Consider the following 26,811-nt stretch of genomic DNA (forward strand, 5'->3'; position numbering starts at 1 on the left):
GTTATTAAGAAGTTACAGTCTGCATACCAGCAGCCAATTAACACAGCAAGGTCTGATGTTTCCATAATACACTGGAGTACATTCCTGGAGCCGGTCTTCTGAAACAGGATCGGAAAGCAGAGCAGCATAGCCACCCCATATGATCTGAGGGGAATAGGAAGTTCGACTGAGGCGGATATTGGAGAGAAATGCTTCTTGTGTTCCTAAGGTTATATTCAAGATAATCTTTGAAAGACTGCTACTTTAACTTGAGCTGGCCAGGTTCTGGATTCCCGAGAATATATTCCAGAGGAGGTTCTGGCTCTGTCTTTTTAATCCACATTTGTGATCAAAATGGAGTTGTAGACTGGGGAGACGTATTCTCAAAGGAAGTATTATCATTTAACGGTAAATAGTGATTGTAGACTTCCTGCTTGGCTGAGGAGAATAGCATTAAGTATAAGGTATTTTGTGGGTGGTTTAGAAAATAGATGCCTTTAGTCTAAGTATAGGGCCCATGACAAAACCCAGGTGTTTCTAGCCTTTTAATTCAAACGTTTGGGTCCTTGTTTGTGATAATAGCTTATTCATTTCAGAGACTAAAAGTAGGTAGGTAAGGTTTTGCATTATTCATTAAAGAGATACTTCATAAGAAACCTTGAACTATAATTGACTATTTCATGGAAGTCATGTTATTGTCTTCTAAAAATACCTCTAATTGGGGATAGACCCGGTCAATGAGTCCTGTATGATCATACGTTAAGTTCCCTCTCCTCAGTGCCTTGAAAACGTTGTTCCTCTCGACTGTGCTACCTAAAATAGTAGCCTACTCATGGTGGGTAAAGCTAACTTTACTGGGGAGAAGGCATTATCTCGAAGCCCATTGATGTCCTCTCGCTCCCTGAGAACGACAAAGGAGCTCCCAGGGCTAACGTTAGACCTTGAACAATGCCAGACGTCACATAGCTTTTTACTGTGAGAAAACAACGGACTGAATAATGAAATGTCAATAACAGCATTTTGCAACATATTGGATGTCAATTGTGCACGTGTAGTTGTTTTCAGTGATTTACAAAGTGGCATGGGTGGATTGATGAATCCATGTTGATGGATTTCTTCTTAGTTAGAAAGGAAGGGACGAGCCTATCTATCAACGATTGAAAGTTTTCAAGTAGTGTTGACTCCCATAAGCGTCACCAACCAATGAAAAGACAGCATTCAAGAGTAGCATTCCATACAGCAATACAGGGTTCCCATCAAATAAGTACAACGTAAATATCACAACCCAGGCTACTTTCAATGTACATTATATAATAAGGTGTCTGCTAGCCATGAATTTCTCTCACCTTTTCAAATGGTAAACTCCGTGACAGATTCTCAAAACTGTTTCTGACACAATCTGGATACTCTGCGTGGCCCTTGGTTAGAGAGGGTGGGAAAATCACAGGGAGGCTGACAACACAACCAGCCCTCTGCAGTGTGTGCTGGCAGGTGTGCTTTCAGATAAGGAGCAGCTAGTGGAATATAAACGGTGCCTAGTAGAATACAGAGGAGCTGTGAGACTCATTCCCCGAAGGAAAACCCAACCAATGTGCATGCAGAGACGAGAAAATAATTCTGATCGCAAGGATACAGTACATTGAATATAGTAGTGCCCCACACAATCTCATGAGTGCTCATATTGCTGAAGTAATTTACTTTTCTCCATTGCTTTTGAAAATATCTGTTCGTGGAAACAAAATGTGATAATGTAGTTTCCTGGTTTTGGTGCTGTGGCTTAACTGATGCAGTGATGCAAAACAACTTAGGGGACACATAGTGCCCCCTACTGACCCAACAATTACCACCCCCAAAGACAATCAACAGCTAAAGGAACAGTCCTGGGCCCGGACGCTATCGTTCTGATGATGAACTTAGCCTTAAGACGCTTTTGGGAAACTGGGCCCAGACATGTTCACTCAGTTGCAATGTTTTTAAGTCTGAGCAAAAGGTCCTGTTTGCAATCAAATTGGGGAACCAGAGGTATACAACAATACATTTTTATATAAAAAACAGCAACACAATATATATATATATATATGAGCAGTAGTGTATTTGAAAGGTCAAGAAACCCCCCCCCCCATTTATTACATCTCGATGCACTGTACAGTTTTGTATAAAAGTACCACACGTAATATCTTGTCAGAAAATACAAGCCAAACTGGACATATATAAATCATATATAAAATTATAAAACTTCCGTTACATCTTTTATCGTCATTTGAGAAGGTAAATACTGTATACATGAATGTAGGCTGTGACACCATAGTACACTTTTTTTGTGGTCCTATCCTTGAAACACATTGATTATAGCGATCAGGTGGTAACAGTTGCGAGCTCAAAGCATCATAGCAGGGACTACTTCAGTTGAAGGAAAGCATTGAAGGGAAGGTCATTTTCAGGTGCTGCTTTTTCAGTGCAATGCAAAAGATACACATCGCAGTGTTGCCTGATGATGCCTCAGACATGACACGGAAACAGAAAATTCTAGTGTGATATGGACATATAAAAATCCTTCTTTTCATTTTGTACATTTATACAGCTCATATAAAATATTATACCAATAGCGTACTGTAAAAGGCTATGCAACTGTCTCTCGTATAGTTGCCTCCAGTTTCTTTGGGAGTAGCTCGCTTCTCTCTTCGACATTGATGACGGGCGTCCGACAGTTCTGTCCCTGATCAAGGTATAACTTAGCGTATACTGGGTTGGAGTTTATGGCCTGGGGAAAGAAAGCACAATAACCAAAAGAGAGTATTACTTTTACACTAAACATGGCCAGGAGGAGCTAATAACCATTTCATTGGCCTACATGATTTACATTAACTAGATCAATTAGTTATTAAAGTATTTCGTATCTTTAAGATGCCCAGCCTATTTGGATATATACAACAATTGACAGTGTTAAAAGTATTTTGCAGCACGCCCAGAGCCTATTGTTGCTTAACAAGCAAGACAAGGACACGGTCACCGACATCCCACCAGGTGACTGTAGACAAGCTCTAGCCACGTGGAACACCAGCAGATGGTTCCTTTCAATTATAAACTGGGCGGGTCGAGCCCTGAATGTTGATTGGCTGACAGCAGTGTATCTATCAGACCGTATACCACGGGTATGACACAACATTTATTTGTACTGCTCTAATTACGTTGGTAATCAGTTTATAATAGCAACAAGGCACCTTCGGGGGTTTGTGGTATATGGTCTACATACAGTATCACAGCCCACTGGGCCTTATTGCTTAATTAAAACACATATTACACACATTCCGGGAGGAAGCCTTCCCCGTGGCTTTCATGAATACAACATGAGATCCTGAATTGTCTCGTAAACCCCACTGTGACCCCAATGGCCATGGCTTTGTATCAATATACAGTAGGCTTTTATACAGCATCTGTCCCAGAGAGGACAGGAAGTTCACAGGGAGTTTACCTGTCCAGGAAGGATCTCCTTGGGGAGATGAACTCCTTCAGGGTGAACTAGCAGAGTGTGCAGGTGACTGGACCTCACACCAACACACCAACCCTACGACACACAATGACAACATGAACATCACACACAAACCCTACAACACATAATCATTACAGTTTAACCTTCCAGAATAGAATAGGATGAATCTTTGTCTATTGGCTACATGCCAATATCCACACTGGCATACCACTGAATCAATGTATCAGGCATGCGTTCTATGTAGTACGCTAGTGTGGGTATTGCGCAGCCCTTGTTAGTAACTCAGGGAAAAGGGAGGATACAGGAGTAAGCGTTTCCAAACCTTGTGTGGGTCCAGGGTGAAGCTTGGCTGAAGGTGATTCCCAGCATCAGAGTGATTGTCGTGGTCCACCTCATACATGTTGTATGAGGGGTTACCGATCTCTACGTTTAGCCCACCATTCGCCATGGGCTGCCGCTGGACTATTTTCCCCCTGTAAATCATAACATTGACGAGGTTAGAAGAGCATTATAAACCTTCATGACTGCTTACTACGATTAGCATGACCATTAATCACACAACAGAACATGTACAGTGCCTTCGGAAAGTATTCAGACCCCTTGACTTTTTCCAAATTTTGTTACGTTACAGCCTTATTCTAAAATGGAATAAATTAAAAAATCCTAAGAAATCTACACACAACACTCCATAATGACAAAGCCAAAACAGGTTGGTAAAAAACAGAAATACATTATTTGCATAAGTATTCTGACCGTTTGCTATGAGACACAAAATTGAACACAGGTGCATCTTGTTTCCATTGATCATTCTTGAGATGTTTCTACAACTTGATTGGAGTACACCTGTGGTAAATTCAATTGATTGGACATGATTTGGAAAGGCACACACCCATCTTGATAAGGTCCCACAGTTGACGGTGCATGTCAGAGCATAAACCAAGCCGCGAGGTCGAACAAATTGTCCGTAGAGCACCGAGACAGGATTGTGTCAAGGCACAGATCTGGGGAAGGGTACCAAAATATTTCTGCAGCATTGAAGGTCTCCAAGAACACAGTGGCCTCCATCATTCTTAAATGGAAGAAGTTTGGAACCACCAAGACTCTTCCTAGAGCTGGCCGCCCAGCCAAACTGAGCAATCGGGGGAGAAGGGCCTTGGTCAGGGAGACCAAGAACCTGATGGTCACTCTGACAGAGCTCTAGAGTTCTTCTGTGGAGATGGGAGAACCTTCTAGAAGGACAACCATCTCTGCAGCACTCCACCAATCAGGCCTTTATGGTAGAGTGGCCAGACGGAAGCCAATCCTCAGTGAAAGGCACATGACAGAAAGCTTGGAGTTTGCCAAAAGGCACCTAAAGCCTCTCAGACCATGAGAAACAAGATTCTCTGGTCTGATGAAACCAAGATTGAACTCTTTGGCTTGAATGCCAAGTGTCATGTCTGGAGGAAACCTGGCACCATCACTACGGTGAAGCATGGTGGTGGCAGCAGCATGCTGTGGGGATGTTTTTTAGCGGCAGGGACTGGGAGACTAGTCAGGATCGAGGGAAAGATGAACGGAGCAAAGTACAGAGAGATCCTTGATGAAAACCTGCTCCAGAACGCTCAGGACCTCAGACTGGGGTGAAGGTTCCCCTTCCAACAGGACAACGACCCTAAGCACACAGCCAAGACAACACAGGAGAGACTTCGGAACAAGTCTCTGAACATCCTTGAGTAGCCCAGCCAGAGCCCGGACTTGAACCTGATCGAACAACTCTGGAGAGAACTGAAAATAGCTGTGCAGCAACGCTCCCCATCCAACCTGACAGAGCTTGAGAGGATCTGCAGAGAAGAATGGGAGAAACTCCCAAAATACAAGTGTTCCAAGCTTGTAGCGTCATACTCAAGAAGACTCAAGGCTGTAATCGCTGCCACCGGTGCTTCAACAAAGTCCTGAGTAAAGGGTCTGAATACTTAAGTAACTGTGATATTTCAGTTTTACATTTTTTTATGAATTAGCAAACATTTCTAAAAACCTGTTTTTACTTAATCATTATGGGGTATTGTGTGTAGATTGAAAAAAATGATTTAATCAATTTAATGCTGTAACCTAGCAAAACGTGGAAAAAGTCAAGAGGTCTGAATACTTTCCGAAGGCATTGTATGTAGTATGAAGTGACTGGTTATCTTTTCGAATCTGTCTGCTTAGAAGTAAAGAAATACCTTTGCTTCCTCTTGCATATGAAAACCCCCAAGGCCATGGTAGTGATGAGAACCACAAGCAGAACCAGTGGGACAATGATGGCCATGCTTCCTGTAACACACAGAACAAACCATTCGAGTTATGTTCAATACGTAACATACTTCCCTCCTCTCTGTAGTGAAACAATACAATATGTTAACATTCAAAAAAGCTTCAGGGGTTGGAAAAATAACTTTCCAACAAGGTTCTTCATATGGGGACTGCATTTCTATGTTAAAGTCAGTCTATGGGGGTAAAAGGCTCAGTCTGCGCAGTTAAGCCTTGAGAGCAAGTCGACAATGAAATGTCAGACTGCAGACCAAGATCAAATACCAATCTCTGGGAGGGTAGAGCGGTTCAAAGAGTCTGAAAAAGGTCTCCAAATCCAGACAACAGCACTTTAAAACTGAAAATAGACTGTTTTTTCTTGAAGGGATTTTGTGTCTATGTTTGTGTGTGTGAATGTGTGTGTGTACAGATGTAGGATCATAATTTGAGCCAGTTTGCTACAGCAGGAAAATAAACCTGCAGCAACAGGAAATATGAATTATTATCTGGATTATAATTAAATGTACGTTTTTGTAGGGGTTGATACATTTTCCGTAAGGGCAAATCCAAAATGAATTTTCAAAATGGACATTACAAACTTTAGAAGCTTTTTAAAACTCAAATACACCACAAGTTTGCAAATTCTAGGCAACAAAATAGTGATCAAATTAAGATTTTACATCAATCTGTATGTTTCTGTGTGTTTGAGAGAGAGCGAGCAAGCAAGAGAGAGAGATAAAGAGAGAGAGTCTCTTCACCACACTTTCCAATAACTACTCACCCACGCTGATGTTGCCAGACAGACTGTTCTTGGGGGTAAGTCTCTCACACTGTGTACCTGACCAATCAGCTGGACACCTAGAAAAGTCACAATGAGTATGAATAGCTGTCTGTTGGTCAAACCAAGTAGCTTTAAAAGAAGGCTATAGTGTACACACACACTATAGCCTTATCAATTAGGGAGGACGGGCTCCTGGTAATGACTGGAGCGGAATCGGTGGAATGGTATCAAATACACCAAACACATGGTTTCCAGGTGTTTGGGGAAAGAGGGATTAGAGGTTGACCGATTAATTGGGGCCGATTTCAAGTTTTCATAACAATCGGTAATCGGCCTTTTTGGACGCCGATTATATTGCAATCCACGAGGAGACTGCGTGGTAGGCTGTTGCTTGCTAGCATTAAACGTATCTTATAAAAAACAATCAATCTTCACATAATCACTGGTTAACTACACATGGTTGACGATATTACTAGGTTAACTAGCTTGTCCTGCGTTGCATATAATCAATGCAGTGCCTGTTAATTTATCATCGAATCACAGCTTACTTCAACTCCGCTAAACGGGTTTAACAAAAGCGCATTTGCGAAAAAAGCACAATCGTTGCACAAATGTACCTACCCATAAACATCAATTCCTTTCTTAAAATCAATACACAGAAATATATATATTTTTACCTGCATATTTAGTTAAAAGAAATTCATGTTAGCAGGCAATATTAACTAGGGAAATTGCGTCACTTCTCTTGCGTTCAGTGCAAGCAGAGTCAGGGTATATGCAGCAGTTTGGGCCGCCTGGCTCGTTGCGAACTGTGTGAAGACCATTTCTTCCTAACAAAGACCATAATTAATTTGCCTGAATTTTACATAGTTATGACATAACATTGAAGGTTGTGCAATGTAACAGCAATATTTAGACCTAGGGTTGCCACCCGTTCGCTAACATACGAACGGTTCCGTATTTCACTGAAAGAATAAACGTTTTGTTTTCGAAATGATAGTTTCCGGATTTGACCATATTAATGACAAAAGGCTCGTATTTCTGTGTGTTTATTATATTATAATGAAGTCTATGACTTGATATTTGATAGAGCAGTCTGAGCGGGGGTAGGCAGCAGCACGCTCGTAAGCATTAATTCAAACAGCACTTTACTGCGTTTGCCAGCAGCCCTTAACAATGCTTGAAGCACAGCGCTGTTTATGACTTCAAGCCTATCAACTCCCGAGATTAGGCTGGCAATACTACAGTGCCTATAAGAACATCCAATAGTCAAAGGTATATGAAATACAAATGGTATAGAGAGAAATAGTCGACACATCATAATTCCTATAACTACAACCTAAAACTTCTTAACTGGAAATATTGAAGACTCATGTTGAAAGGAACCACCATCTTTCATATGTTCTCATGTTCTGAGCAAGGAACTTAAACGTTAGCTTTTTGACATGGCACATATTGCACTTTTAATTTCTTCTCCATAACTGTTTTTGCATTATTTAAACCAAAGTGAACATGTTTCATTATTTATTTGAGACTAAATTGATTTAATTTATGTATTATATTAAGTGTTCATTGTTCATTAAGTATTGTTGTAATTGTCATTATTACAAATATATATATATGTATATAAAAATCGGCAGCTTAATCGGTATCGGCTTTTTTTGGTCCACCAAAAAACGGTATCGGCAATGCAAAATCATAATCGGTCGACCTCTAAGGGGGAAACCTAGTCAGTTGTACAACTGAATGCATTCAACTGAAATGTGTCCTTTGCATTTAACCCAACCCCTCTGAATCAGAGGTGCGGGGGACTGCCTTAAATCGACATCCACGTCTTCGGCGCCCGGGGACCAGTGGGTCAACTGCCTTGCTCAGGGGCAGAACGGCAGATTTTTAACCATGTCAGCTCGGGGATTTGATCCAGCAACCTTTCGGTTACTGGCCCAACGCTAGGCTACCTGCCATTCCATTTGCGCAGTTCCGGACATTATTATGAGCCATCCTCCCCTCAGCAGCCTCCTGTGACACGCACACATCTCTTAATTTCATCTCCTCATTTGTTAAAGTCTCAGGGAACATGCATGCATAATTCATTCCCGCATCGAGTTAAAGGAAATAAGCATAATCTCACAAGAAAGTCTGTAACCCAAATGGCACCCTATTTCCTGTATGTTGCACTACCTTTGACTAGAGCCCACAGGAATCTGGTCAAAAGTGGTGCACTATGTAGGGAATAGGGTGCTATATGGGACGCAGAAGGTTTGGATGTCATCCAGAGACAGTGATCCATTAGTAGTTACCTCTTTCCCCTCCCTTGCCCAGGGGATAGGAAGACATGCAATTACGCTATATGGAACCTGACAACGGTGATCGCATGATGATGAAATGATATTAGCTAATATTAAATGGACTGTAAGCAGTATTTAATCAAACTTTCATTAGAGGGACTGTGGCTCGCTGCAGGTACCACATGAATCATAGTCCTGAAGGGAATGACAGCTTGTAGCTGACCTATAGAACCACATCGTTTGTTGCTTGGGAATATGTTCAGCTGCAGACAGACCGGGTTATTATCCTGTTGTCACGACATGTAATTGAGAGGCTAGTGCAAAGAGAGAAACGTCAGGTGCGTTTGTGCTGTGAATGACGGGACGGGGAACATGTGTGGTAAGGAGTTCTATCGTACAATATGTTAGACGACAGACAAGAGGTGCTGGTGAGAGCCTGAGTTGGGGAGTGATGAGCAGGGCGGATGCTGCTGGAAAGTGAGACAGTGAGGGCTGGTCTCGGGAAATGGCAGGAGAGGAGGAGGGAAGGAGATGAGGAGAGGAGGGAGGAGGGGAAGGGAGTCAGGGAAGAGAGGAGGGGTAAAAGTCAGACCTACTTGCACTGGGGTTTGTTTAAGGCAGTTAACGTGCAAATCCCTGTATTCTGACAGTAGTTATCACACGGATTGGCCCGCTGGTCACAGCGCTGGTTCAAAAACCCAGGCGTGCAGCTGCAGCACAGAGAAATGATCGCCACATGAACGAATCATATATTGAGGAACACAGAGACAAAGTCTGGGTCTGAATTGGCACCCTATTCCCTAAATAGTGCACTCCCTTTGACCAGGGCCCACATATGGAATAGAGTGCCATTTTGGACACACAGATAAAAGAAGATCGAGCACAATACATTCTCACAGTCCACCAGCTCGGGCCATTGGAGGATACGGAGTATGAAATCGAACAGATGGAGCTAGGCCCTATTCCATCCTAGTGTTTACATAGGATGTGTGTGTGTGTGTTCAGGTGAGAAAGCAAAGCGTTGTGGCAAGCAATCCATCCAATGTCACGCCAAGTGGGAGCAAAATAAGTTCAACCATAGGAATAGCCTAAGATTGTTGTTTGAGATCTATAGCATGACACATATAGCCCTCTAGGTACGTGTCGTCTTTGTCCACCACCAACCCAATAAAACAAGCAATTGGATGACAAAGATAAAAGCAAAAAACGAACAAAAACAATGAGCGGGAAACCGCTCATTCAAAGCTGTAGTATAGGAGGCAGTGGTATGTACAGTATCTAGGCATACCGTTTAAAGCTAGAATCCTTAATTGAAACAATAACAAAGCACGCACCCAACCTCTGTTTTGGTAATAGGCTGAGGAATGGGCCTGGAGAAATGTAACCACTCTCAATTTCTTAGACAGGACTATGGATGCAAGGGCTGACTGTCCATGATATCACAGTTATAGTTTAACAATGTTTTAAGGACATACAGTTTGTTTACCTTTACATTGTTTACAAACATTGGAGTAAAATAAGATTATATTTTAGGTTCTGATGGGGTACGACAGTTAAACTAAGCTCATGAGGCATTTATAAGTTATATTATTCAAGAATCAATGGGTATATATTATTAATTTGGCTATGCAGACTGTAACACATGTATATTACTGAATATGATGAATTCCAAAAGTCCAAAAATGGATGACGCAACTAAGGATTGATCAACTTTGAAAAGCCTCTAGAGAGTGATGCAAGCCCTAGAAACAAACACAACCAAAAGCCATCTGTATACTTTAATATCATTTGCAAGAGAAAAAGGAACACAAACCCTTTTACCTTGGAAAAACGTGGAAATATGCCACCTCAGTGTGAGACCTAATTGTTTTCTACTATGTCCCCATCTTAGTAGCCTGGGTCTAATCCAGTCTCTACTACAGTACCTGCTCTGTCTCTCACAGCAAAACCACACAACCACTTTCAATACCAATTCAATTCAATTTTCAATACCAGTAATTGTATCAGTGACGTGTGTGTGTGTGACACAACTGAAAGCAGAACGAAGACAATCACAATGGCTGCGTTTACACAGGCAGCCCAATTCTGATCTGTCGCCACTAATCGGTCTTTTGACTAATCAGATCAGATAATTTTTTCCAAAATATCAGAATTGGGCTGCCAGTGTAAATAGCAGCCAAAGAGTTGTACAGTACTTTCTTTAAGAAAACTGATGACGACAAGCGGCTCAATTGAAAGCAATAGAATCAATGGAAATAAAAACAGACTTACTGGCAGAACGGCAGACTGGTCTCAGGGTCCTGGCGACAGGTTCCTCCGTTGTAACAGTATCCATCACACAGCTGACAGGTGGCTGCCACTCTGCCGTTACTGCAGCTGTAAGGAAAGGACGGGAATACAGCGATGACTTCATAAAGCCTGACAAGCATATGTCTAATGCATTTATAACGCCTGATTCATTTTTCTATGACGCCCTGAACCAAGGAGACAGGAGAATGCTGACATGTGGTAGCATCCACAAACATATAATTACTAGAATGGATATTCCTTTCAAGTCAATGTTCCGTGATGGGTGGACCGGCCTTATTGAGTGTACCAATAAGTAGCATCAGTCAAATGTTTCATTCTAGTAATTCTAGTCGGTAACATTGTTTGGGTATCCACAGACTATCAGTAAAATGTCAACTAACTATCAAACCCTAATCCTAATCCTAAACTAATCCAAACCCTAAACTAATCCTAACCCTAAACTAATCCTAACCCTAAACTAATCCTAACCCTAAACTAATCCTAACCCTAAACTAATCCTTACCCTAAACTAATCCTAACCATAAACTAATCCTAACCCTAAACTAATCCTAACCCTAAACTAATCCTAACCCTAAACTAATCCTAACCCTAAACTAATCCTAATCCTAAACTAATCCTAACCCTAAACTAATCCTAACCCTAAACTAATCCTAACCCTAAACTAATCCTAACCCTAAACTAATCCTAACCCTAAACTAATCCTTACCCTAACCCCTGTTCTAACCGTAACCGTAGCAAGCAGTTGCTTATCAACAGATAGATTGTTGATAGTCCCATCTTTACAGATGGTCATACGATCTGGACTATCTACTCAGACGATGCTTACTTGCAGGACACGTTGTCCGTCTCCGGGTTGACAGTACACGGTGCCCCTCGACACTGGAGACATCTGTCCACTTCACACTTCACTCCCTCGTATCTGGTTGAGCACACACACTCCACGTGGCTCTTGCTTGACAGAGTACAAGCCTTTGAATTGGTACAGTAGTGATGGCAGATATCTGGAACCAAGGTGGAGAAAAAGAAGCGTATTTATTTCATGTGTTACATTCCTGGTCTTCCACTGTATCAATCAGTGTAACATCAATTTGTTCAGCCCTTGAAACTGAGCTGTTTGCAAGAAAGCATCTTCTGGAGTGATTTTCCTGTCAAACTTATTTTAAACCACCAGAGAGAGGGTGGAGGAGACGAACAAAATATTCCAACTCATCTTTAGTGTTGTGGTAATTGTGGAAACCACAAACCCCTCTCTTCTCATTGCGGAGACTGAATGAAACATTAAATATTGATTGATTGCTTGTCATAAAACAGGCAAATCTTTGTGTGTGTGTGTGTGTGTGTGTGTGTCTGACTCACGGTAGAGACAACGCTCCCCAGTGTACTCGGCCATACAGCGACACACTGGCTGGTTCCCCTTGCTGACGTCACAGGTGCCGCCATTCAGACAGTAGTTATCACACACCTTCCTCTCACAGACCGGTCCTGTGAAACCCACAGCACATCGACATGTAGGCCTCCCTGAGAGATATATAGAGAGAGGCAGGGAGAGAGAGAGAGAGAGAGGCAGGGAGAGAAAGAGAGAGAAAGAGAGAGAGAGGCAGGGAGAGAGAGAGAGGGAGAGAGAGAGGCAGGGCGAGAAAGAGAGAGAGAGAGAGAGAGAGAGAGAGGCAGGGAGAGAAAGAGAGAGGCAGGGAGAGAGAGAGAGAGAGAGAGAGAGAGGCAGGGAGAGAGAGAGAGGCAGGGAGAGAAAGAGAGAGAAAGGCAGGGAGAGAAAGAGAAAGAGAGAGAGAGAGAAGGGACAGAGAAAGATAGATGGATGGAGGGAGAGAAAGAGAGATGGAGAGAGAGAAAGAGAGGCGGAGAGAGAGATGGAGGGAGAGGGAAAAAAGAGGGGAAAGAGAGAGAGAGAGAGAGAGAGATGTAGTTTGATTTATTTGACATTCTATAGAAATTGGCAAACAATTGTGTTGCTGATATCAATAATCACAAGCATGTCCACTGTCTAACGTCACAATGGAAAAGCAAGCGAATACAAGGCAGATGTGATTTCTCTCACATTACACACAAAGGTGATGCCCACAAAGAGACTCCCGAGGTCCAATGTTTTCCAAACAGCCATGTCTATTTGCACTGGACGGATTTCAACTAGTTTCACACTGGTCCTATGACCGCTTGGAGAGCTTACATCTGAAATACAACATCTGCTGCCCGCTCCTGACTGGGATGAATAGAAACGTACTGTGTGTGTGTGTGTGTGTGTGTGTGTGCGTGTCTGACGTTCTTTCTCCCGCTGTTCCATCTGTCAGCTAAGAGGCAAGTTGTTATTGATATCGCCATGCCAACACTAACATTTAACTGTTATTTCACGCATTAATATTTGACCGCCTCATTTCCTGGCTTCAAACTCCTCCCCCAAAAATGTCCTCAGAAGAGAAAGAAAAGAGAGAAGTTTGATCTGTTGCCATTTTATTTATATCTCTCCACTCTCAATTGTTTATTCTGGAGAGAGAGAGAGAGAGAGAGAGAGAGAGAGAGAGAGAGAGAGAGAGAGAGAGAGAGAGAGAGAGAGAGAGAGAGAGAGAGAGAGAGAGAGAGAGAGAGAGAGAGAGAGAGAGAGAGAGAGAGAGAGAGAGAGAGAGAGAGAGAGCATTTACTGTAACGGAACAGGGGACCTGGACTTTTGGGGACTTCAATGTGCTTTAACAACTGTTCAAAAATGGATAGCAATGCCACACGTTAAGCGTGTCTTGCATATTCATGGTGCTACCGTAGACGTCCTCGCTAATGCAATACCAAAGTGGGGCCATACATACTGCATTTTCAGATACGTCTACAGCGTACATCTCTCAGGGGTAGTCAAACTAAAGAGATTTTCACTGCACTTTCCTATGGCTTCCTGACACAGGAGGCACTGGCAACAAACAAAAAATGCACTAATGTCCAATCAACAACTCCATAAAGCAAGGGATTCAAACTCATTCCATGGAGTGTCTCCTGATTTGAGTTATTTCCATTACATTGGTGTCCAATTAAGATCTAGACAACCAGGTGTGGGGAGTTCCTAACTAATCAGTGACCTTAATTGATCCATCTAGTACAGGGGAGGACCTGCAGGCACACTGCCCTCCGTGGGATAAGTTTGACACGTGACGTCGAGCGATAGTTATTTAGAAGCAGATTATCAATCATGCAGCAGAACTGGCATCTGTGGGCAGGATCTCATTGGCTGTCAGGACAGGGGCCTCGGTCCCAACCAGGTCCCAACGCTCATTTCCCACAGTCACGGATGGTTGAGCGCCCTCTCCTGTCCTGGAGGTCCCAGTGGAAGAGCAGGGAGCATGGCCACACACACACACACACACACACACACACACACACACACACACACACACACACACACACACACACACACACACACACACACACACACACACACACACACACACACACACACACACACACACACACACACACACACGTAGCAGAAGGGGCTTACCTATGGAAGAGCCTGAGCATGTGCCCCCATTCTGACAGTAGTCTTTACAGTGGTTCACTTCACAGCGCTCCCCGGAGAAATTTGGCCAGCAGTAGCACCGCAGCTCCCCCTTCTCGTTGGTGATGCATCGTCCTCCGTTCTCGCAGGCGGGGCGACACAGCGCTCCTGAAAGCAAATGGTGTAGGCCCACGTGTTAAGATTGAAACCATGGCAACCTTGACCTGCTCCCATTAATATCTAATGAGTGGATTAACTCAAGTTTCTGAAAGGCTGGAACTCAAATGGGCTTCACTGACTGTTCTATGCACAACTGCTTGTATGGTACCTTCACTTTCACGCCAATTTACTCAGCATATGAAAGATCCAGTCTCAGTTGGATCAAATGAAAGTATTGCAGGTTGACCAGGCCTACTGCACTGAGATGTTAGTGTCCCTGCAGCCTATTGTACTGAGATGTTAGTGACCCTGCAGCCTACTATACTGAGTGTCCCTGCTCATTGAATAGCTAGCTGGTTGACAGGTAGGCATACTGTACCCAACACATTGGTGTCCTACTGTACCTGATGTGTTGGTGTCCCTACAGGTCCTGTTGATTAGCGTGGTCCCCTCAGGACAGAAACAGCTGGCTCCGGCAGGGTTGAGCAGACACAGGAAATCACAGCCCATCCTTAGGCACGGATTGGACACTGACACAGCCAATGGGACAAAGGTTAGAAAGCAGGGTCTATGAGTTTGTGGAGCGTAGAAACGTAAACGACCGTGCTCTCTACCACTGTGTTGATTGAATGGACCTGGTTGGTTGCAGTGAGCGTATTCTGTGCTGTCTGTTCATTTGACACTATGTAACACAGACAAAATAATGAATATCAAGATGACACGCACTAAGAGAAAATCCTGTTCTGTCATAATGAAAGGCTCAAACTTTTCAAAGTCAAACATGAGATCCTTTTGATTGTGTTTAACTGAGAGAGAACAACAGTGTGATCCTCTGGGCTGGGGCTAGGGCTAATGATGCATCAGGACGGGCTTCAACTGGCCCTTAGAAGTGGCATACAGAGGCATGCAGTACAGTTCCCACCAAACAGATGACTACATTGCCATTCAACTCTCACACAACATCCACAGAACCAGACGACAGTAAACAAACAACTGTCAGTAGTCATTGGAGAGAGGGAATAGGAGAGGAAAGGGAGAGGGAGCCAGAGAGAGAGGGGAGAGAAAGAGAGAGAGGGGAGAGAAAGAGAGGCATACACAGACAGACAGACAGAGTGAGAGAGACAGAAAGAGAGAGAATGGGGAAAGAGAAAGGGATTGTTAAGGTGATTGTTAGCCTACCGTCTTGCTGTTTGAATCGGTGGAGGACCAAGATAATGGAGGGTCTCTCTACTCCCAGATGGAGTCGTTCCATTGGCTGTTTTCCGTACTTATGGACCCGGAAGACATCATTCCTCATCCCGATCCCATAGATATAGTCCTCAAAGATATCAATCCTTACAGGCTGGGAAAGACCTTGGGACAGAACAAGTGGAAACAACTGTAACACGACTGGTAAGGGAGAAAATGGGCCCCTCAATAATTCATCTGAATTCCAAATAATATAAAATAATATTTAGCAAAATGTTCTATTGCTCTACCCTCCACCCTTGAAGGGATGAGCCGAGCGCATTTGATAAGAATGACAACAACTTGAGGGAATGGACAATTAAAGAAGATGCAACCTGCAGAGTAGCCCTTTACACTCGTACCTGTATACGGGTTGAAAATGGCAGATTTGGACACTGATCAGTGTCTACATTGGAAAGAAGTGGCTGTACAGTAACATTAACGTGCTATACAGTACATGACGTCAGAGCTCTGTACGGGTGTTGACTGACAGCCACTCTGAACTTGAGCACCGCACACGATAAGTTTCCCCCATCCCTCCCGCTAATTTGGCAACTTTAGCACATTTTTGGCTGTCTGAGCGAGGGAAATGCTGTAAATGAAGATGAATCAATGTGTTTTGAAAGACGAGATGTTGAGGATTATTAAAAAAATACTGCTTTGATGCCAAAACACCTGTGAGTGCAAATGCGCGCTTCACATTTCGATATCATAAAAGTCATGTGATATACAGTGTCAACGTTTATGATCACTATGTTTGATGTACGGTTACAAGATGACCTGGCTTTATACCCGGGTTGTCCTGAACAGAATGACCACGCTGCGAATCACACATGCACTCATGCCTCCATTCTATGCGCACCAAAATGACGATTTGCTTCTGTGAATTGCCTCGTATTTTATAATTTAGCTCGTCATGTTGGCAATAGAACAAGCTTTCAACCAACCATGCCCACCTGACCCAGATAACGATTTATAATGGACCATTTTTGGATTGCGTCAACAAGAACAGTAATTGTGTAAAAGTCTGCTTCCTCTAATTCCTCAACGGCATAGCTAGCAGAGCTCCAAAAAGTACCTTAGTTATTTGACTTCATTGAAAGGACTTAGGATCTCTGCACACTTTGGAGAGGTGTGAGACCACCTGGAAACACCAGTAAGACCTCTCACTCAAACCCGTCATGTTTTGTCTTATGTTGCACCTACCCCAAATTTTCCAAGAATATTCTCATGTTACTGAATTTATCCAGAGCATTTTTAGATTTAGTTACCAACAAAAATGTAAAATGCCCATAAACTTAACAGTGTAATGTTTGGATTCAGTCTTGTGTTAGGTCAACTGCTGTGTCATCACCTTCAGTCTAATAATTTCCCCACAATCTCCAAACGGTTCCCTTTGATTGCTACCATGGTTATGCATATGCTTTCCATATTTCTTCTGTAGGAAACATTTCAATTTAGCCCTGTCCACATAGGCCATTTTCAACGAGTGTAAAGGGTTAAGGACATGCATGTCTTCTGTGTTCGTCTGTGCTTTGCTCACCATGAGCACTGCTCACCGCCACCACAGAGTCCGATCCATCGAATCGAACGCTCCCGATCACAGACAACTCTGTATCAGCCCAGTACAAACGCTGGTTGAAATAATCAATGGCAAGTCCTGTGAAGTTGTAAAACATATTAGTCACTCTATATGAGCTGTGGGAAAGCGCAGCAAACTTTGCTTCGGACAAGCGCTGCATTCTATCAAAATGTATCACTCGACACTAAACGAAACAGGATATTGATTCGCCTAGATATGACATGTAGGAAATAAATATACAAGTACACAGCTCCATATTTCCTGCTTATGGGAACTTCCTGAAGGTATTGTTATATGTCACATGACCAGAAGTTCGAGAGCACCTACCACTGGGTCTCCTGAGGTTCTTCTCCACTAAGATTCTCCTCATAGACCCATCCATGGCAGCCTCCTCGATGTGGGAGTGGTCTCCTACCACTGTCCAGTACATCATCCTAGAGGAAGTACAGGAAGTAAGTAAAGGAAGAATAGGTCATTATAGCAGGTAATAAGGACAGGGCAGAGGATCAGGCATAATTTGCTGTCTGCCCAAATGTGTTATCTGCCCAAAGAAAAAATATAGTCACAAAATTGCCAATCTGATATGTGGTTGTTTTACCTAGCAACTTTAGTTGATTGCACTAATTGTCAATTGATAAGAGCGTCTGCTAAATGACTCAAATGTAATTCATGTAAGGATTAATCTTACCCTCGAGCTGGGTTAACAGTGATAGAGTAAGGCTCCCCGGCGATGTCTGTGATGAGACGAGAGCAGTTTGGCCCTGCCAGCTGGCCCACGTTGATGGAATATCTGAGCCTCCTCCAGTGGGCGTTGTAGTAGCTGAACCAATGCATCCTGGAGTGGTCTGTCCAGTAGACGTTGCCAGTCACCCAATCTGCAGATATATCCCTGGGCCTTCTGAAGTCAGGACACTGGAGAAGAAGAACGTGTTTACACGTTTACTGACATGACTTTCATACTCTTACCTGGACATTGACTTACAAACTGAAAGCATGTAGACACACACACATTCTCTCTCTCCCTTTCTCTCGCTCTCTCTGTCGAAATACACTACATGACCAAAAGTATGTGGACACCAGCTCGTCAAACATCTCATTCCAAAAGCATGGGCATTAATATAGAGTTGGCCCCCCCTTTGCTGCTATAACAGCCTCCACTCTTCTGGGAAGGCTTTCCACTAGATGTTGGAACATTGCTGAGGGGACTTGCTTCCATTCAGCCACAAGAGCATTAGTGAGGTTGGGCACTGATGTTGGGCAATTAGGGCTGGCTTGCAGCCAGCGTTCCAATTCATCCCAAAGGTGCTTGATGGGGTTGAGGTCAGGGCTTTGTGCAGGCCAGTCAAGTTCTTCTAAACCGACCTCAACAAACCATTTATTTATGGACCTCGCTTTGAGCACGAGAGCATTGTCATGCTGAAACAGAAAAGGGCCTTCCCCATTCTGTTGCCGCAAAGTTGGAAGCACACAATCGTCTAGAATGTCATTGTATGCTGTAGCGTTAAGATTTCCCCTCACTGGAACTAAGGGTCCTAGCCCGAACCATGAAAAACAGCCACAGACAATTATTCCTCCTTCACCATACTTTACAGTTGGCACTGTGCATTTGCGCAGGTGGCATTCTCCTGGCATCCGCCAAACCCAGATTCATCTGTCGGACTGCCAGATGGTGAAGCGTGATTCATCACTCCGGAAAACACATTTCCACTGCTCCAGAGTCCAAAGCAGGCGATCTTTACACCACTCCAGCTGACGCTTGGCATTGCGCATGGTGATCTTAGGCTTGTGTGCGGCTGCTTGGCCATGGATAACCATTTCACGAAGCTCCCGACGAACAGTTATTGTGCTGACGTTGGTTCCAGAGGCAGTTGGAACTCGGTAGTGAGTGTTGCAACCGAGGACAGATGATTCTTACGCACTACGTGCTTCAGCACTCGGCCCCGTTCTGTAAGATTGTGTGGCCTACCACTTCGCAGCTGAGCCGTTGTTGATCCTAGATGTTTCCACTTCACAATAATAGCACTTACAGTTGACTGGGGCAGCTCTCGGAGGGCAGAAATTTAACGAACTGTGCCACGTTGAAAGTCACTGAGCTCTTCAGTAAGGCCATTCTACTGACAAATCCTTGTATATGGAGCGTGCATGGCCGTGTGCTCGATTTTATACACCGGTCAGCAATGGGTGTGGCTGAAATAGCCAAATTCACACATTTGAAGGGGTGTCCACATACTTTTGTATATATAGTGTCATTTCAGTTCAAGTGTCAAATCAGTGCTACAGTGCTCTTTGAAGTCACACAGCTCCTGTGCGCTGTCCCCTTCACTCCCTTTCCCAGGGCTCAAATCAAACCAATTAATGTCAGAGATATTGAGTGGCTGTTAGGTCCTGTTCCATTCTGGTCTCAAAGGCAGAGCAGTTAAGTAGTATAGAGACCCTCTGAGGAAATTGTCTCGCTTTGCTACACTCATGGCTGTCGTATGAGTGTGTGGAACTTGGAATTTCTACCATCAAAATGAATTTGATATATTCAAGGTTGCACTTTCAGGAGAAATAACAAAGAATATCAGATATGTTCCGTGAGTTATTTCCAAAAGGTTTTAATATCAAATGAACATTTTATTTGTCACATGCGCCGAATACAACAGGTGTAGACCTTACCGTGAAATGCTTACTTACAAGCCCTTAACCAACAATGCAGTTAGAGAAATAGAGTTAAGAAAATATTCACAAAATAAACTAAAGTTAAAAAAATTAAGAAAAAGTTACAAGAAAATTACCTAACAATAACGAGGCTATATATAGGGGGTAGCGGTACCGAATTAATGTGCTGAGGTACAGGTTAGTCCAGGTAATTTGTAAAGTGACTATGCATAGATAATAAACAGTGAGTAGCAGCAGTCTAAAAAATAGTCCGGGTGGCCATTTCATTACTTGTTCATCAGTTGTATGGCTTGGGGGTAGAAGCTGTTAAGGTGCCTTCTGGTCTGAGACTAGGTGCTCCGGTACCGATTGCGGTGCGGTAGAAGAGAGAACAGTCTATGACTTGGGTGACTGGAATCTTTGACAATTTTTGGGGCTTTCCTCTGACACTGCCTAGGATTAGGTCCTGGATGGCAGGAAGCTTGGCCCCAGTGATGTACTGGGCCGTACGCACTACCCTCTGTAGCGACATACGGTCAGATGCCAAGCAGTTGCCATACGAGGCGGGGATGGAACCGGTCAGGATGCTCTCAATGGTGCAGCTGTAGAACCTTTTGAGGATCTGGGGACCCATGCCAAATCTTTTCAGTCTCCTGAGGGGGAAAGGGTGTTGTCGTGCACTCTTAACGACTGTCTTGGTGTGTTTGGACCATGATAGTTCATTGGTGATGTGGACACAAAGGAACTTGAAACTCCCGACCCGCTCCACTTCAGCCCCGTCAATGTTAATGGGGACCTGTCCGCCCCTTCTTTTCCTGTAGTCCACGATCAGCCCCTTTGTCTTGCTCACATTCTCTGACCTCCTCCCTATACGCTGTCTCATCGTTGTCGGTGATCAGGCCTACCACTGTTGTGTCAACAGCAAACTTAATGATGGTGTTGGAGTCGTGCTTGGCCACGCAGTCGTGGGTGAACAGGGAGTACAGGAGGGGATTAAGTACGACTAAGTAAAATCATACAATGTGATTTTCTGGATTTTTGTTTTAGATTCCGTCTCTCACAGTTGAAGTGTACATATGATAAAAATTACAGACCTCTACATGCTTTGTAAGTAGGAAAACCTGCAAAATCGGCAGTGTATCAAATACTTGTTCTCCCCACTGTAGGTGTTCCTTTTGTCCAGATGGGAAAGGGCAGTGTGGAGTACGATTGAGATTGCGTCATCTGGGGATCTGTTGGGGTGGTATGTGAATTGGAGTGGGTTTAGGGTTTCCGGCATGATGGTGTTGATGTTAGACATGACCAGCCTTTCAAAGCATTTCAAGGCTACCAACTTAAGTGCTACGGGGCGGTAATAATTTAGGCAGGTTACCTTCGCTTTCTTGGGCATAGGGACTATGGTGGTCTGTTTGAAACATCTAGGCATCACAGACTCTGCCAGGGAGAGGTTATAAATGTCTGTGAAGACGCTTGCCAGTTGGTCCGCGCATGCTTTGAGTACACGTCCTGGTAATCCGTCTAGCCCTGCGGCGTTGTGAATGTTGACCTGTTTAAAGGTTTTGCTCACATCGGCAACGGAAAGCATGATCACACAGTTGTCCGGAACAGCTGGTGCTCTCATGCCTGCCTTGAAGCGAGCATAAAAGGCATTTAGCTTGTCTGGTAGGCTCCCGTCACTGGGCAGCTCGCGGCTGGGTTTCCCTTTGTAGTCCATAATAGATTTCAAGCCCTGCCACATCCCACGAGCGTCAGTTACAGTGTTGTAGGATTCAATCTTAGTCCTGTATTGACCTTTTTCCTGTTCATCTGAGGGCATAGTGGAATTTCTAAAAAAGTGTCTGGATTAGTGTCCCGCTCCTTGAAAGCGGCAGCTTTAGCTTGGTGCAGATGTTGCCTGTAGTCCATGGCTTCTGGTTTGGATATGTACGTATGTTCACTGTGGGGATGACATAGTTGATGAAGCCAGTGACTGAGGTGGTATACTCCTTAATGCCATTGGATGAATCCAGGAACATATTGCAGTCTATGCTAGCAAAACAATCCTGTAGCGTAGTATCCGCGTCATCTGACCCCTTCCGAATAGAGCGAGTCACTGGTACTTCCTGCTTTAGTTTTTGCTTGTAAGCAGGAATCAAGAGGATATAATTATGGTCAGATTTGGCAAATGGAGGGCGAGAGAGAGCTTTGTATGCGTCTCTGTGCGTGGAGTAAAGGTGGTCTAGAGTTGTTTTTCTCTGGTTGCACATGTGACATGCTGGTAGAAATTAGGTATAAAGGATTTAAGTTTGCCTGCATGAAAGTCCCCGGCCACAAGGATTGTCGCTTCTGGAGGAGCAGTTTCTTGTTTGCTTATGACTGAGTGCAGTCTTAGTGCCATCATCGGTTTGTGGTGGTAAATAGATGGATACGAATAATATACAGTAGATGATAACTTTATTGGTAGATAGTGTGGTATACAGCTTAACATTAGGTATTCTACCTCAGGCGAGCAATACTTCAAGACTTCTTAATATTTGACATCGCGCACCAGCAGTTATTGACAAATAGACACACACCCCTGCTCCTTGTTTTACCAGACGTAGCTGCTCTGTCATGCCAATGTACGGATAAGCCAGCCACGTCTCAGTGAAACATAAGATATTACAGTTTTTAATGTCCCATTGGTAGATGGTCTTAATCGTAGATCGTCCGGTTTGTTTTCCAATGATTGCACGTTGGCCAATAATGCGGAGGGTAGTGGTGGTTTACCTACTCGTAGGCAAATTCTTACAAGGCACCCCGCCCCCCTCCCCCCTTTCTCTGTCTTTTCTTCACACGGATGAGCCTTGGGCCTTGTCTCGACAAGCAGTATATTCTTCGTGTTGGACTCATTAAAGAAAAAATCTTTGTCCAGTTCGAAGTGAGCAATCGCTGTTCTGATGTCCAGAAGCTCTTTTCGGTCACAAGAGACTGTAGCAGTAACATTATGTACAAAATGAGTTACAAAACTAACAAAATAGCACAGTTGGTTAGGAGCCTGTAAAACGGCAGCCATCCCCGGCGCCATTATCACAGATTACTTTTATGAGTAATGGAGTAAAGTAACGCATTACTTAAATTTTTTTTTATTGGGTAATATTATTAGTTCCTCGTCAACTAACACGTGTGTTACTTTCAGAATCTCTGTTTCTGATCCGATCTTGACTTCCTCATTTAGTTTTCGAGCGAGCGGAGAAAGGCTGTTTGGAGAAATGTCAGTGCCTCCATAAAAATGTATAGAGGGCACACCTCTGATCGTTGCCATTGATCACTTCTGTAATAGCAAAGTCCATAAAGGGCTTTCCTGTCTAGTGGCAAGTGCGCTCTCTATACATCTATATGGGCCCGTGTAGCCTTTGTGCAGTCTATAACCAGAAGTGGTGGCTCGAGAGAGAGATTTTGAATGAAAATATAGGAAATCTTTACAGATGTTTGGCTTAAAGTATATATGCCTAATTAAGCAGCCCATATGATAGGGCAGCACTAGCACAGGGAAGGTTTGCATGGCTTCCACATATTGTGTCATTATCCAAGGGACTGTCGACTCAGGTCTACTGGCCATCTCTCTCTCGGGGGTAAATCCTTGTGTCTCCTGGCATACTGGCCTTTTCTATTAAGTTTTTTCTGTTGGTTAATTTAATTACACTTTAATACTATAGAATTTGTATGCTTTCAAATGCACAATCAATTTGGGGTTTTATGTTGTGTTTTTCTTTCATGTGTCTGTCTAAACAGTATTTCTATCTCAGCTCCGTGCAAAGCGTTTTCAAATCTCAGGCTCTTGGATATATTTACATCTCAAGCTAACTCATGGATAGACTAACCTGTTCCCCCGCACATTGACTCTGTACCGGTACCCCCTGTATATAGCCTGACTAACCTGTTCCACCGCACATTGACTCTGTACCGGTACCCCCTGTATATAGCCTGACTAACCTGTACCCCCGCACATTGACTCTGTACCGGTACCCCCTGTATATATCCTGACTAACCTGTTCCCCCGCACATTGACTCGGTACCGGTACCCCCTGTATATATCCTGACTAACCTGTTCCCCCGCACATTGACTCTGTACCGGTACCCCCTGTATATAGCCTGACTAACCTGTTCCACCACACATTGACTCTGTACCGGTACCCCCTGTATATAGCCTCGCTACTGTTATTTTACTGCTGCTCTTTAACTATTTCTTATTTTTATTTATATTTTTTACTTATCTATTTTTTACTTAACACTTATTTTTCTTAAACCTGCATTGTTGGTTAAAAGCTTGAGAGTAAGCAGTTCGCTGTAAGGTCTACACTTGTTGTATTCGGCGCATGTGACAAATACAATTTGACATGATTTGATTAGTCTTAACTTGTTTAGAGTACTTATAATGTAAATATATGGATTTCACCTTCCTACAGCAGAGCAATTTGAAAGCCACTGATATCAATAGATTTCAGAACACGTTTTATAAGATACTAGCCTACTCCTGTGCCCCAAACTAAACCAAGGGTGCTATGATTGTACTTAAGAGGAATATTCATCTTAATTTGAAGCTGGGGGTCTCTGAGGGAGACACTGATAGACCGAATTGTTATACCTCTGTTACTATTAATGGCACTACATTATGTTTGTCCTCCATGTATGCACCAAATGATAAAACATTTTTTGAAGACCCGAAGCTTAAATTGTTAGACTTCCCAGACTCAGTGACCATCCTTGGGGGAGATTTTAACTTGACTCTAGATCCTACTATTAATACCACCAGTGTTAATATCTTGGCACTCCGGGCACCTTCAAATTATATTAAGACCTTTTTAGATGACTTGAACATTGTGGATGCCTGGCGCCTAACAAATCCTAGTACTATAGATTATCTTATTTTCTCCCCAACATCAGTCTTTCTCACAAATTGATTGTCTTCACCTCCCATGTTTTTCTGAAATGTACATCCCATGCAGAGATTTTAACAATGCTGTTATCTGACCATTCTCCATTATTGATTTATTTTGAGATTTCTCCAGGATTCACAGGTTTTAAGACATGGCGGTAGGGAATTCTTAAACAAAATTTTGACTGGCATTAATGATTTCTTACAGGTTAATGCACAACCAGGGGTAGGCCCCCATACATTATGGGAAGTAACATTTACAACTGAGAATAAGACGGTGACTAGTTCTAGGGCTGAATTTATTCATTTGAAAGCGAGACAGAATGACTATGAGAATGCAAGTAGGCACTTGGCAATGAAACTGACGCAAACTGAACATTTGTCATCTATTGATGTCAGAACAATAACGGTGAACTTTGTACCCCTCCCTCCCAAATTAATCATACTTTCACTACTTTTATTCCAATCTGTATACTTCTGAGTTTCCTAAAGACTCTAGGAAGATGTTGTCCTTTTTAATTGGTAAAGATAATACAAAGAAAGAAACATGCGTTTTCATTTTTTTTTTTTTCATCATCTTTGAAATGCAAGAGAAAGGCCATTATATCATTATATCACTATTATATCTTATAAAACGTGTTCTGAAAGGCCATTATAATTTGGATTTTGGCCACTAGATTGCAGTGTATGTGCAACGTTTTAGACTGATCCAATGAACCATTTCATTACTGTTCAAAATGTTGTATCAAGTCTGCCCAAATGTGCCGAATTGGTCAATTGATACATTTTCAAGTACATAGCTATAGAGAACATACAAAACATTTATGGTAATACCAATTTATGTTTACACACTCCCACAAATGTCATAAACTATGGATAATTAGCTTCCCTACAGAAACCTTATACACAGGCCCCACTGCCAGTGTCCAGACTGGCCATTCCACTGCCCCAGAGATTGTCCTACAAAGATGCACATGGCAGGGTTGTTCTCTGAGTCCCGGCCTATTTCCACTTTAATTAGAACTGCTAGCCCATTATGCAAAATATGAACATTTAGCCTATTACGATAGGAAAAAAAACAGTCCACCATATCTCCCTGCATGCTGATGACATCTTACTCTATTTGTCCAATGTCTCTAATTATACAGTGCATTCGGAAAGAATTCAGACCCCTTGACTCTTTCCACATTTTGCTACATTACAGCCTTTTTCTAAAATTGATTACATTTTTTTTCACGTCATTCTACACGAAGTACCCCATAATGAAAAAGCAAACAAATTTTTTGAAATGTGTGCAAATTTATGAAAAATAAATACCTTATTTACATAAGTATTCAGACTGTTTGCTATGACACTCAAAATTGAGCTCAGGTGCATCCTGTTTGCATTGATCATTCTTGAGATGTTTCTACAACTTGATTGGTGTCCATGTACAATCAATTCTATTGATTGTACATGATTTGGAAAAGGCACACACCTGTCTATACAGTGCCTTGCAAAAGTATTCAGCTCCTTTGGCATTTTTCCTATTTTAATTCATTACAACCTGTAATTTAAATGGATTTTAATTTGGATTTCATGTAATGGACATACACAAAATAGTCCAAATTTGTGAAGTGAAATGAAAAAAATAACGGAAAAGTGGTGCGTGCATATGTATGGTGCAACCAATTACCTTCAGAAGTCACATAATT

General features: G+C 42.9%; 1 protein-coding gene across 2 annotated transcripts in view; it reads right to left on the reverse strand.

Annotated features, from left to right (window-relative positions):
* Positions 1 to 2,009: 2,009 nt before the first annotated feature.
* The window catches only part of LOC139566155 (low-density lipoprotein receptor-related protein 1B-like), a 207,199-nt gene continuing 182,397 nt past the window's right edge, over positions 2,010 to 26,811 (reverse strand). Inside the window, exons 76-90 of one of the 2 annotated variants that reach the window (XM_071387119.1) lie at positions 18,269 to 18,492; positions 17,908 to 18,014; positions 17,542 to 17,658; positions 15,951 to 16,124; positions 15,176 to 15,301; positions 14,616 to 14,780; positions 12,476 to 12,637; positions 11,946 to 12,120; positions 11,081 to 11,185; positions 9,406 to 9,519; positions 6,522 to 6,598; positions 5,674 to 5,764; positions 3,792 to 3,942; positions 3,452 to 3,544; positions 2,010 to 2,740 (exon numbers count right to left, since the gene is read on the reverse strand). In XM_071387119.1, coding sequence (XP_071243220.1) covers positions 2,600 to 2,740; positions 3,452 to 3,544; positions 3,792 to 3,942; positions 5,674 to 5,764; positions 6,522 to 6,598; positions 9,406 to 9,519; positions 11,081 to 11,185; positions 11,946 to 12,120; positions 12,476 to 12,637; positions 14,616 to 14,780; positions 15,176 to 15,301; positions 15,951 to 16,124; positions 17,542 to 17,658; positions 17,908 to 18,014; positions 18,269 to 18,492 — 2,022 coding nt within the window. In that variant the 3' untranslated portion in view covers positions 2,010 to 2,599. The remainder of the gene's footprint in view (positions 2,741 to 3,451; positions 3,545 to 3,791; positions 3,943 to 5,673; positions 5,765 to 6,521; positions 6,599 to 9,405; positions 9,520 to 11,080; positions 11,186 to 11,945; positions 12,121 to 12,475; positions 12,638 to 14,615; positions 14,781 to 15,175; positions 15,302 to 15,950; positions 16,125 to 17,541; positions 17,659 to 17,907; positions 18,015 to 18,268; positions 18,493 to 26,811) is intronic. The other variant, XM_071387118.1, reaches the window with a different exon arrangement.

The sequence above is a fragment of the Salvelinus alpinus genome, chromosome 38 (genome assembly GCF_045679555.1).
Source record: "Salvelinus alpinus chromosome 38, SLU_Salpinus.1, whole genome shotgun sequence".
Taxonomy (NCBI): Eukaryota; Metazoa; Chordata; class Actinopteri; order Salmoniformes; family Salmonidae; genus Salvelinus; species Salvelinus alpinus.